The sequence below is a fragment of the Pipra filicauda genome, unplaced genomic scaffold (assembly GCF_003945595.2).
Source record: "Pipra filicauda isolate LSUMZ 115617 unplaced genomic scaffold, ASM394559v2 scaffold112_size3218982_pilon, whole genome shotgun sequence".
Taxonomy (NCBI): domain Eukaryota; kingdom Metazoa; phylum Chordata; class Aves; order Passeriformes; family Pipridae; genus Pipra; species Pipra filicauda.
Genome location: NW_024103574.1, coordinates 2583200 through 2597292, shown reverse-complemented (window position 1 = coordinate 2597292; position 14093 = coordinate 2583200). Strand labels below are relative to the sequence as shown.

Genomic DNA, 14093 nt, shown 5'->3' with positions numbered 1-14093 from the left:
GGAAACTTGAAGGTGTACTGAATACTGGTTCATACTGAGTACATACAGGCTGCACTGCTAACCAGAAAACACTTGCCCCAAAAATTACTTCTTTCGTGGGTGGAGCTCTGAGGAACATACTTGTTTTGAAAAGGAATTCTCTTTGGCTGCTGCGCTTTCTAAGAGTTGGAATTACTGAACTATTAGAGACTTGCCTACTGTTCTCAGTCTTTGTGACTCAATCCCTGGTCTGAGCCATTCAGGGTAAATAAGGTTTTTTCTTTCTTTAGCATATACTAAGAAAAATGTTAATATTACAGAAGCAGGGATGCTCTATATGTTGCGTTTGTACATTTACTTTGACAGGTAAAACGGCCAGGATAAATCTCATTAAGATAAAGGTATTACTTGCAAGCATTTGTTTTTTTCTCTCTTGGTTTAAATCCTGGAGAAAAAGCAGCAGTTCTCAGTCAAGAAACATCTTTATGTGTCACAGTCACCTATACTGTGCCTCTTGTAACACTGTTTTGCTCTTTTTCAGGGGAATCCCTACATGTGCAATAATGAATGTGATGCAAGTACCCAAGAACTGGCTCATCCTCCAGAACTGATGTTTGATCTTGAAGGAAGACATCCCTCCACGTTTTGGCAGTCCACAACTTGGAAGGATTATCCAAAGCCTCTTCATGTTAATATTACGCTCTCCTGGAACAAAACCATTGAGCTCACAGACAACATAGTTATCACTTTTGAATCTGGCCGTCCAGACCAAATGATCCTGGAGAAATCACTTGACTATGGACGAACATGGCAGCCCTACCAATACTATGCCACAGACTGCTTAGATGCTTTTCACATGGATCCAAAATCAGTGAGGGATTTATCACAGCATACAGTCCTAGAAATCATTTGCACAGAGGAATACTCTACTGGGTACATGACAAATAGTAAAATAATCCACTTTGAAATTAAAGATAGATTTGCTTTTTTTGCTGGACCTCGGCTTCATAACATGGCTTCTCTTTATGGCCAGCTTGACACAACCAAGAAGTTAAGAGATTTCTTTACCATCACGGATCTGAGGATAAGACTGCTTAGGCCAGCAACGGGTGAAATATATGTAGATGAGCAACACCTGGCACGCTACTTTTATGCAATTTCAGACATAAGGGTATATGGAAGGTAAGTGAATATATAAGTTTAGAAACAGGCATGTGTTTGATTTTAGAAGTTATTCAAAACCATTTATTTCCCTAAACATGATGACATTTTCTGTGAAGACATGTTCATTGGAAATCAGGCTCACCTGAAGGCCGTTTGTGGTCATATTAGAAGTTTCTGACTCTCACAGGACAAAGTCCCGTGTGTTCACAGGCACTAGCCTTGGATCTTGAGCCCTAGGTCTCACAAGCAGGATAGCATTGCTTCATATGTTGGCTCAGGAATTCATCCTGGAATTGAGACACTTTCTTCTTTTATGTAGTTGGAGCCTGCTCTGAGAGCAGTTAACTAAAAGCAGAGATTCTGTATTATCATTTGACTTTTCCAGGCCTTTAATGTAAGCTGTGATTGATACAGCAGCTCTTGCATGAACCCTTCCCACTAGGTCCAGCTGTGAACAAGGAGGGCAGCAGAGAGTAGAGTCCATTCCTTGTACTTTAATTAGCTCTGAAATGCAGTGAAGCTGATTTAAAATGGAAAAAAAGCAACAGTGTTTTAGAGAGACTGATTTGAATATAACAAAGATGATTATTCAGCTGGATTCAAGACAAAGAGTTCCCTCTAGGGCAAGCGGTGGCCAGTGTCAGGTGCTGTAGTCCCAAAAATAATAACCATGTGATGACATTCGTATCAGGAAATTGTCTTCCCAACTCAGACTAGCAATTGACTGATGCCCTCAAGCAGGAGGTTGATCCTTTTACATGTGTCTTGGATGCCAGTTTGTTCCGAAGAAATAAATGGGATCATCTCTATTAGCAATTCACTCACCTCTCTAATAAACCTTATCTTTCTCCTCTGTTTCTTCTGTAGAGAGTTGAAGTCTTCCATTTTAAAAAACTTTTTTCTTTTTTTTTAAGAGAAGCTAAGTATCAAAACAAATGGAAAAGCTAATGCACCTTGGAAGGCCAGGGGCTCTCATTGCAGACACAGAACTGAGTGAAAAAAAAAATAGCGACTGTGATTATATAAAACACTGGTGACTATATTTTTATTATTCCTGTGGTGAAAATCAAAATCATCAAAATACATTTCTTAGGACTGTAGATTTAGTATGTAGTTACGGTCTTCTGTATCCACACCAAATACATACCCATACATGAAGGATCACTAATTTAACATTAGAAAGTATAAGATAAATGTTGCTGTTTTAAGAATTCTTCTTTTAATACTCATTAGTTACATTGTAAATAATATTTCCGAAGTCTTTTGGGAGGGCTAAGTGGATTGTAAACAGCTTAAGATACTGTTTTAATTAGTTTGATAAAATTAGTCTCAGTGTAGAAAAAAAAATTACACCTATGTTCTATTTAATGTGTATCCTTTCTCCACTGGGTTCCACATAGGTTAGCTCTACTGAGGCATCATATCAAAGCTCAGGATTTGAAGATCCTTAGGCTTTAAGGAAAGCCTGCTCCCCATCTGAAAACCCATTTGGAGCTTAGTCTGACTTCAATTAGACTATCAGTGCTTTATCAAAGAAAGCATCTGAAGGATTAAAAAAGGGTGCATTGCATGCAAATTAGAAACAGAAACCTTCTGAGAACGTCTGGGGCTCAGCAATCTTGTGAAAAATTATCTATAGAAATGAAGCGTGACTGTACAGAGAACTTATCTGATGCTGATGCTTGTTGTCTAAATGCTGCAGTAATTGGACACATGCTTTAAAAGAAATATCTGATAGGTAATAGTACCTCACTAGATTAGATTCATGTGAATTCTTATCACTGTTCTGCTAATGAGAAGAACAGCTCTTTAGGGATTTGGTGCCGTTTCCTTCAGTATCTTGTGAACCCTCCTTGTTAAAGACTTCGGGGCTTGCTTACTGCTAAGTAGCTGTGGGGCTGCAATACACAGCTCCTGGTTGTTAAGGTGCACCAAATGTAACTTGCAGTAAGCCCACTCTCACCTGGTTTTAGGTATTTTTTTTGTCTCTACCAGAAACCTTATAGCTCCCTCCAGTCTCCCAATCAGCATTCCAGGCGTGTGCCCTGGCATGCTCTGAGCGTGGTAACTAGTGGAGGGAAGCAAAGGTTACCGGGGTGGTTGTGCCACTGTTTCTGATTCAGCTGAGCTTTCCAGCTGTTACAGCTTCATTTAGGATGTTAACTGGAAATTAAGTTACAAATGTATTTTATTTTGCTACAATGTTTCATATTATGGGTTTTGAGACCCGGATATTTGTATACATCTGGTAAAGATAGCTCAGACTATTCCATGGAGATAGGATACAAAGGGACTTGACATGTAGTGGGTGAGTGATGCTAGCAGACACTCTTTAAAGCTAGTCCTTTTTCTGAAAAACATAACCTGTAGATTAAGTATGGTTAAAATCACCAAAGTTCATAATAGCATATTTCTAAAGGCAGCATAAAATGTAATTTGTTTCATAATGCGTTTTAAGGGACAATGACAGGGAAAAGCATCTATCTTAAAGCCACTATGTTAAATATATGGGATACTGGGGTGGTTAATACTTCACAATGAATTATTGATTTGCCCACTTAATATAGGGTTTGTTTTGTCATTGGTTTGCATTTTGGTGTGAAATAAGGCTGATGTATGTTGCATTAGTGATGAAAACCTGTGTCCTCTCAATGAACGCCTTCCCTCCTCTATTACCGCCTGTTTATTCATCTTTAATTTACCACTTCCATTGTGTATTTATTAAGGTGATGAAAAAAGGAAACATGGCTGTTAGCAATTTCAGCAACCCCATTGTGCTCACATTATTCAAGAAACCTAATAATCCACATGAACTAATTCTGACTTACTGATGGTCTGCTTCACTAAATCAGGGTGATTTTTTCTAGTGAATAATGGACGTTGTAGTGTGCCAGTACCTTAATTAAAGAGACCCTCTCTTAGTCTTGATCTTATTTTAATTTACAGGGTAATACTACAATAATATCACTAATGGAAGGTACATTAAAGGGCATAAAGTAGCATTAACTGTATTAAATTATGGCACTTGTGTTAATTAACTGCTGAAGCAAGATGGTACAACGACTAGAAAGGTCAACTAATGCATAAAGAAAGTCTTCTGGGATGGGAAGCTAAGAAAGAGCAGACATTTTTCCCCTGGTCTAGTCTTGCTGCAGAGGATCAGAGGGTGTCCTGTGCAGTAACCTCAGGAAGGTTTCTCTCACTTTTCTGCCTGCAGAGGTGGCCTGAGCTGTCTGCAGGCTCTGCCTGTTGTGAAGAACAGTCCTGGCAGTAAGCCATGAGGTACAGGTCTGATTTTTAAACATTTTTTTTTTTTTTGTAGAAGAAGTTCACTAAAATGCTGATAATAATTCCTTTGAAGTGAAGCAAAAGGTTCCTAGCAGATTTTGGATCAGACTGCTAAAGGTTTAACAATGTTAATTTTAAAGTATTTTTGCTCTAACTGTTATATTTTTAGTGACACGTACATTTATACACTGTAAATTAACTGTAATTTGGGATGCTAGTAAAAAATACATTGTCCCAGTGGGTAACAGAATGACTAGCTGGCTAAAACAAAGGCTCTTATTGCTTTTGAATGATTATGTTTTGATCTAAGAGCCACCAGTTTCTTTCTGACACCAGAATATCCAGCCTCTGTACAATGTTATTAAGCCCTTTGGAATTTATTTTTATACTCTTCTCGCCTTGAAGCTTCTGTATTTAAGCCCCAGGGTTTTCTGACCCCATCTCAGCTACGATTCCTGTTCCAGCAGCAAAAGAAACCTCTAACTCACAGTACACAAATGAAAAGTAACCTCAATTTTAACACTTTCTTGCTCTCACATTATCTCTTCTAAATTTAAATCCATCTCAGTATCTGAATAAATTACTCCAAAAGAAAGTATACTTTCTACTTAGGGGCTTGGGGCTTTTCTGTCTTCTTAGTCAGCGTACCCCTCCTGCCAGTTGTGACCCTGAACCGCTCAGTGAGGCGGTGGTGGGTTTGGGGTGGGTGAGTGCCCTTCCCCTGAGTGGGGAGCTCTCCCCACCACCTTCAGCAGTCCCACGGGGGAGGCTGGGCTCTGCTGGGTTTCATCCTCTTGCTTGTTCTGCCAATCCAGTCTATGGATGGATTACTTGGATTAAAACTGCATGTTACTCTGTCATACACTTGGCATAATATCCCTCTGTAATTTACCCAAAACCAGAACTTTTCCCTAGGGAAGTGATAATAGATAGAAATGCTGTCGTTTTATTTATAATAGAAAATGTTTTCATTGGTGTTTAGCCCAGAACCAGACCATCAATATTAAGATACATAGGCTCCTAGCTTTTGAGGAGACAACTGAATACCATTCTTGCTTCTAATATTTATTTACTGTACTTGAATAGTCTTTGTTTTACAAGAACACTTGCATAAGCAGCTTGTTCTCCTTTGAGATTTCTACTAGTATTTGGAGGGAATCTAGCAGTTTCTCTGATTAAATTATGAACTCATTAGAGAACAGGAAAGAAAAAGAAATGTATGTATTTAAGAGTGTGTCAACTTATCTTTAACTGCCAAATGCAATTTGCTTTTTTAATATATCTACTGTAATATGTCACTAAGGAAAATGGTCCATCATTTTCTGTAAACAAGTCTAGGATCATCAGGAATTGAAATAATTAAATGGTCACAGTGTGTATTCACACATGAGCAGTCTCCAGTGGTTTACTCAATATAGGTGTCCTGGGTGGGTTTTACTCCTGCCTGTGTTCAGATAATACTGGTTTCCACCCTCCATCACAGCAACACATGTCCTGTCCATCAGCTCAGTGTGGTCTGTCATAGTGACTGAAAGGGGAGCAGAGCAGTAGAGCCTGAATGTTGTCCAGGACTCTCATTCTGCTATATGCTTTTGAAACTAGTGGGTTTAAATTGCCAGGTTTCACTCACCACCCTTGCTCACTAGCATTTGATCATCTTTTCTTGGCTCATTTTGCAAGATGTCAAGTATTTCCATACTGATTTCCCCCAACTGTCTTTCAAGGAAGCTCAGTATCGCGCAGGATCGGGGGGTTTGAGGAGATGCACCAAGCCTTTTTGTAGTATAATTCATTTTGCCACTGAATATTAAAGGAGTACAGATAAAACTCCTGATGAAAGAAATGAGAATTCTTTTCTTTCTGTGTTGCTTTGTATGCTGAAAAGCTATCCAAAGAGCCTTTCTGAATAAATTCAGTGATTCCAATAGCTTGCAGAAACTTTCTTTCCTTTAAGCTTTTCATTTGAAAAGAGTTCAATTTAATGCAAACACTGAAATAAGCTTAAGGATCTCCTGGATCACATACACAGATGATTCCTGGCACAGGAATGTCCTTCAGACTGAGGTTAAAGCTGCAGTGGTACAACATATTATCACATTAAAGTTTAAAAATTTCCAACTATTTCACAAGTAACAGGAACTACCAACTTTTTGGTGTGTGTTTGTTTGGGGTTTTTTAAGTTTCCATTCTGATCCTTTCCATGGGTCTCAGCATGGTGGTATTACCTGCTATCTCAGTACCTAATTACATGTGCTTAGGAGCTGATTTTTCCTGGACACTTCTCAGTGTGTGAAGTGCCACAGGAGGTAGTAGTTGAAACCAAAATATCCACGTGCTTTCTCCTGACACAGGTGATGTTTCTGTCACTCTGTTAATCTTTTTTTGTTATCCGTAATAAATAAGCGCTCATTCAGCTTTTCCTGATATATGGAAATATTTGAAACTTTGCTGTCTGTCCTCTTACTTCCCTTTAGAACAGTGCCATAGTACGCTCTGTATCACTCCCTGTGTGTTATGAGAAGTATTGAAACGAGACTAGTCCTGATATTAGTTTCAGATGCAATCCTGTAACTCCAGAGTAGTGTTAGGTGAAGTTACCGTACTAATCCAGAGAGCTTCAAATGCATGTAGGAGGAACAAAGGAAAGCAAGTGATGGAAAGGAAGAGCAGACAGAAGGAAGGAAAGAAAGACAGAAAAGAGGGAGGAGTACAGAAGGAAGAAGGGTATCCCAGCTTCTGCTTAAAAGAAATCAGGAAAAAAACCACACCTCTCAGCCTTTTCATGCTCTCTCTTCTTTGCATAATAAGGCTGATGTAAAGCAAGACAGTTCTGCTGAGTCCAGTGATAGTATGGCCAGTCTTCGCGAGCGAAGATTTGGGAAAGGTCATTACCCTTCGAGCCTGCGCAGTGGATTTTTTAGGTGAGACACAGTGTGTGCTGAACTGAGACCACCCTTTAATCCTGAGGTTCATCTGCCGGGGCCAAGCAAGCTTGGACAGTGGCAGTGAGGTCCTCAGGATGTAGGTTTGTTTAGAGTGACCTTCTCTTAGATGGATGGCCTTACAGGGCTGACGAGCTCCATCTGCTCAGGGGAGTTTCCCTGACTGGGAATCGAACCCGGGCTGCAGTGGTGAGAGTGCTGCATCCTAACCACTAGACCACCAGGGGTCCCCCAAGTCCAGTGATACAGTCACATGGAAAGACCTATTCAGAAACTGGAAAGGGAGTTAGTAAAGGTCTACTATTAGACCTTGGTCTAATAGTATCATTATGTGGGGTTTGTGAGAACCCTTCCTCCCATTCACTCTTGAGTCCATCTCTGGGATTAATGTGCCTCAGCAGTACTAGTGACCCGTGCACAAAGGGAATCGTCATTGTCCCTACTTGATCACAGCAGACTGTAGTGCAAAAAACCTCAATAAAGCATGTGTTTAACATTTTGTTAACTGGGCTGAACAACAGGGTAATTTTTCAACACTGCTGTAATTTTGTTTTCATAGAATATAATCTTGTTCATGGAAAATTAAGGAAAGAGCTACAGAAACAAATGGCAATGCTGTGAATTTAGTAGGCAGCAATATGGTCAGGGAAAAGATGAGGAGTTATGCTGCAGGTAATATTCCCAAGAGAAAGTCTGGCTGTTGATTCATTCAGAAGAGCATAATGTTAGCTGCAACCCTTCACAGGAAAACAGGCTGTGTTCTGGTTAAATTTGTGGGACACAGTAGAAATAAAAGGATACTGAATAGCAAGAGGTGTCCTAATGACACTAGGAGGGAGCAGAAACTTCTTGACATGCTGCCACTCTTGAGTGAGACCACCTTTAATTTTTGCAGCATAGCGAGTCCTTGGAGCTTTGGAGTCTGTCCGTGAACAGCATCTGGTTCTTCTCACAACAGTTCATCCAGACCTTTATGTTGGAAATGCTGCTATACTCTGGAGTAACATAGCTGTACTTCACTGGCAATTATTTTGACATTTCTGGGGTGATGGACACCATTTTAAAATAAGCCAAAACTAAACAAAAACATTTCAGGAAGGGACTGATAATCCATAGCTTTATACTGTAGGTTAAGTCTGATCAGGTCTTGGGACATACCGTGGATAATGCAATACATGGTACATACATAAGCCCCTATTCTAGTGCTGGAGGGCAGTTTTCTAAAATTATGCTCTTTCTTTGAACCCTTGAGTTTATCTTCTGACTTTGATGTTTTTGAAAATGTCAGTAGTTGTCTGCTTCTTCGTTGTAAACTCCCTGGAAGACTTTTGATTCTTTTCATTTTCTCCCTTAAATCTATTTGTGTCTTTGAGGTAGCTATGCAGAGTGTCTTTCCTCTCTGCCATGCAGCATGCCCACTTCCACCCTCTCCAGATGTGTGTTGTTCCACGATATTAGCCAGTATCTGATATATTAAGATTTATAAAGTACTTTGAAATACACTTAAGAAAGATTGGTAGAGAAGCACAGTGGATGGTTCTAATCTGTCCTCTGTGCACCATCACTCATAAAACAGGCATGGAAGGGAGTAGTGGTACAAATGTTAATGATAGCAATGCTGTCCTGAACGTAGAGTAACATGGTGGTTCCCATTTAACTGCCACCCGTATTTCTGTTACACTGCACATTAAATCTATTAACAACCAAAAAGATAAAATTTTATTACAATAAGGATATATACATTGAGATATGCGTCTTCACACTCAACTAATTAGTTACCATTTACTGTTTTCACTTTGCTCGGTGACATGTGGTATATAAATCATTACAATATGTTAAATGCAAATGGCTGGTAATAGGGTAACCATCTGCTCACTGTTGGAAAGTTAGCAGAGGAATATAGTAACCTGTACTTCTAGTAACGATGCTAAACTCACATCCCTGAAATACCAAATAGCTAAAACCAGCTGCCTCCACTAATGCCAGCATTACTAATACATCTCTTACCCTTTTCATTTGCAGAAGTAAACCACATATTGTAAGAGGTAATTTTGTTCTTTATCTTGAACTTGATTTCAAGGCTGTAGTCTGTAACAGCAATGTGAACCACTGTAACGCAAAGCCTGATCTTTTTCTTATATTGTGTTGAGCCCTTTTGAACAGCCAATAAATAAACAGGCTGCCCACTCTTCTCAGGACATCTTTTCATCCATAAATATAATTAAACTCTCTTCCTCCCCTAACCTCAGCTGCCAGGCCCTTCTTCAGGGATGACATTATTTTGTAAGTGATAGATAGTTGGCGCATTGCTGTCTGGTAACGTATTACACTAGAGACCAGCAAAAGGTGCCTGCCATCTAATAACCTCCCATGCCCTATGAGCATTAAAGATCACTGCTGCAAAGAGGGATCAATTATTTTGCCACAGACATGTATTATCAGGGGCTGTCACATACCTTCGTAATGAGCTTTTCTGGATACCCAAGCGACAAAGTAATGCATTGGAAAATTAGTAGTAGGACAAGAGTGAAGAACTGCCTGCCAAAATTGAGGCTGTGCCTTCGAGCTAGAGCAGCTCCTCCTCCCCTTACCCATTCAGTCATCTGCTGGTCAGGGTCACTATCACAGTTCTGACATACTGGCTCCCCCATCAGTAATATATTGCACTATCACCTATTAGAGAGATTAATATGTTCCTGTACTAAATTCCCAAGACGTGGCTCTCAGCATTAAAGATGCTGAGGAATTAATTTGGCTCCGACTGTCTGAATGGAAAAGAAGTTTGTGATTGCATCAAAGTCAGATGCTGCTGAGGCTTGCTCAAGCTATGTTGGGAGGCAGGGTTGGTGTTTTGTGCGGGAGTTTTATCTGGCATGGCAGTGTCTGATTTAACATTATCCTTCCAGGGAAGCACCTGCAAAGGGAAGAGGCTGCAGGAGAGCTCATTAGCCTGGCAGTTTCTCATCCCTGGAATGGATTACAGAATAAGATGCTTGGTCTACAGGATCTAGAAAACCTATGGCTTTGTGTGGGTGTGCTGTCCTGCAAAGCTTTCCAAGTTTAAACAAATGTTATAGGGAGACCTTTCGTGCTAACACGTTTTCCTTTGTTGCCTTGCAAAAGGAGAAGCACTGGCTGAAGGCTACACATGTTTGGTGACGCCATTTTGGTTCACAGTGAACACTTACCTGTTTCAAAATGGGGTGTCTGCACTTTAAAGTTATCTGGAGCATTTATAGACAGAGATGTTGTGATGAGCAGCACTTTATAATTCCTCACAGGCATGGTGCCAGAGCTGGGAATTTGATAAGCTGAGGTCCTGAATTGGATTCCAGCGATGGTCACAAGTTTTAGGAAGCTCTCATTTGAAATTGCAAGCAGAGGAAAAACAGGATTCTTTCTCTTTAATTGCATTAGTTTTATTGAACTGAAGCATTGCTTCAGTTCCCAGAACACTTTATATATATTTTAATGCAAGTTACCAGAGACAGAACGGTTGCAGAACCGTTTATTGTTTCTGACTTTTATATTCGATAAAACTGATTTTACTCATTTTCCCCTCTAACTCTCTTGTGCATTAAGAGTCTTTAGACTTTGGGATGGTGTTTACTGAAGTTGTCATAAACACAGTAATTTAACTTCTTTGGTTTGGTAATGCTTCTATAGAGCTTTTGTTTAGGCCTGTTCAGAAAGTCAGTCTAAGCCACATGAACATGAACTGGAGTCCAGGAACCTCTGGTAGCATTTTGTGCAGGAGAGGCAACATGATATTCATTCCCTCAGTGGCTGATCCCTTTTAATTGGCCTTAGATTTTTCTCATTGTATTTATTGAACTGTGGGCTGTTTCTTCCCAGTTAGAACTGAGGCTGTTGATTGTGTCATGTAAGCACAACCATGAATTGACTTGAAAATTTTTTTTAAAAAGCCTGCCATTTCCACCCCCCAGTTAGAGCACAGAAGGTCCCACAACCTTCTGCTCCACTGGGGGAGCAGAGACAGCAGGAACAGGGTGCAGCGAGGGCAGTTGGGACAGGGGACAGAGCTGCAGTATGACAAGGCATCTGTTTTGTCAGTGACCCACTTTGGGAAATCCTCCTTCCCTCCTCCTACACCCTACATCCCTCCAGCTGCTCATTTCTCACTGTCTTTGTTTCTGTCTTTGGTGATCATGACTCCTTTAGTTGTAGTGCGTGGGGAGTCGCTGCCCATGTGGCTCAAAGAAGGAATTGAAACCTTCAGCAGGAACATCTCAATTTACAAAGAAAAAGTAAACCTATTATACTTTGTCAATGCAGAAAATTGCTTATCATTTAGCAAGCTTCATTAAAGATCCTGTGCTTATGGAACCATGCCTCCCTTCCTTTGAATGCCCCTGAAATAATTCTTCCAGCAGGACAGCGAAACAGCAAGGAGCCAGCTACATTTTTAATGACTTGTTTCCCATAGGAATTGCAGTCTGCCAGCAAGGGCAGCTACTTCCTCTCTGCAACACAGGAGAAAAATTAAAAGGTGGGAAGCTGTGGTTCCAGAATGGTGTGTTATCGTTATTAATGAGGTAAAGATCAAACAATCTGAGTGTCATTAATTGCTAATATTCTGCTACTGAAAATGTTTAACCCAATCCAGAAGCTAGATGGGAGAGGGAGTGGGGGATGGAGAGAAGTAAAGGGTTTCATCCCCCTTTTCCGTTTGATTTTTTCCTGAATGGTGAAGGGGAAGTGGAGAAACAGTTGGATGAAAGGAAAAGTAAAATAACATTTAATTTCTCCTCTACTGTACATGTCTCAAAAGAAAGTTTCAACAGTGTAGAATCCTTGCACACCCAAACCAGTTTGTATCATTTTACCTTCTCATCAGATAGATCAGTTAGTCACTGCAGAAGTAACTATCAACATGGTGATTCCTTCCAGTAGTAATCCTTTCAGGTAGATGACCACAACAGCCTCCATTCTGACATGTACAAATATCTCATGTTTTAGACTTGATGTCTTAAAATATACATCTGCACTTTTGTTTTTTACAGATACTGAATGACTATATTGAGAGATCAGATTCTGAAATATCTCTTCTTTCCAATGGCTACTTTTGGAGACTAATGCAGACTTTGGATTTTGTGGTCTATATGTTTGTTTGTTTGTCTGTTAATGCTTCATAAAATATAGATGCTTTAAAGAGGAGGGATGCAAGACAGCCATACCACCAGAATGACAAAGGGTTATGTCTTTTGATTCCACAAGCAGGTGCAATATATAGTTTTAACGCAGTTCATTGGTTTCCTCACTGTACAGTCATACCCAGGTTTTGACTAACAAATGCACAAGTAGAGTGTAGCTGACATGGAGCCTGCTTGTGAATTGTGGAGAGGAGAGATATATGCTCTAAAGGCTTCATCCAAAGAGCATCACATTAGATTTTTAGAGGCATTTGGCATTTAAAATTAAATGACCTAAAGGTGGTTTAGGGCTGACTCTTGGAAAAAATTAGGGATTTCTTAAATTTTGATTGTGTTTTATTATAATAGGGCTTTTGAAAAATGTCTTCCCCATATTAAGACCACAAAAAAGGCCTACTCCCAAAGAAAAAGGTTCTGCAATTTAAATTTGGCTGAGTGTATGTTGTAACAGAAGAGAGACCTTTTGGAGAGTTGTGCAAATATTTGCTGCAATGCAAACATAGTTAATATAACACAAAGTCCAGTCTCAGTGCTCTGTATACAGGAGCTTCCCTCTAACTCCTAACACATAAAATGTGTACTTTTTCATATCCTCATAAATTTAGCAGATTTTAAAAGAAACCAGGTTTAAAAATTCAGCTGCTATAACTAAATTAGTCAAACAAGAAAGAGAAAGAATTGCCCTGAGGTCTAGGGGAGACTTCATCCTAAGAAATTTGCCAGCAACAGCCCAGGGCACTTGTCCTGCCTTGCAGCCACAGGAGCCAGGGCCAGTAAGACCGAGAAGGCGACAACTGTTTTTGTCCTGGCTGCTCTTGGAGTTCACAGTCTGCAGTGCATGCATCTCAACAGAATCCTGTTACAGACTAAGACTTTTTTTTCTCTTATTTTATCAAGTTCTTTATCTTCAGAGGTAGGTCAGCATCTGAAAACCCAGATAATATCATAAAGGGGTAAAACAGAGACAAAACACAGGAGTGATTTGCATAGGAAAAAAAAGGAATAGAAATGTTGTATTCTGAAAGCTACATTCAACTTCTGTTAGAAGCAGCTTGAACAGGTGCCAGAAGCTTGTTACCTTTGTGATATGATTATACTGGCCACTAAGTCATTTGGTTCAGTCCATTTGCTATATATCATGATAAATCTGTATATAGCAGAAAATCCACAAGTGCTGCCCTTTTCCTCTCCTGAGGTTTTTTGCTCGGTGTGAAAGCAGAGAACAGCTTTAACAAGATCTGGGGGTAATTCTATGTCCTGTGTAATGCTCCCCCCTCCTGGCTTGTGTAGGTCAACAGAAGGAAATGCTGAGCAGGCATGAGAATAAATGAGGAACAACAATGAACAGTAATGGTGGGGACAGGAGGTGATGACTGCCGTGGGCACCATCCAAAATCCCAGTGGAGCTTTCTCCATCCTTCTTCTCTGCAACTCTGTCCGAGAGAGAGAACACAGCTATAAAACACATCAGACACAAACACCAACTCCTTCATCCCCAGAGTTATTACTTCCAAAAATATTTTCTAATAAAGTGGTCATTATGTTT

The 14093-nt window shown here is 40.0% G+C and overlaps 1 protein-coding gene across 8 annotated transcripts in view; it reads left to right on the top strand.

Moving 5' to 3' along the window:
- Nucleotides 1–14093, top strand: part of NTNG1 (netrin G1) — a 151510-nt gene that overhangs the window by 66316 nt on the left and 71101 nt on the right. For all 8 annotated transcript variants that reach the window (XM_027742821.2, XM_027742823.2, XM_027742824.2 and 5 more), the window contains exon 3: nt 521–1161. In XM_027742821.2, coding sequence (XP_027598622.1) covers nt 521–1161 — 641 coding nt within the window. The remainder of the gene's footprint in view (nt 1–520; nt 1162–14093) is intronic.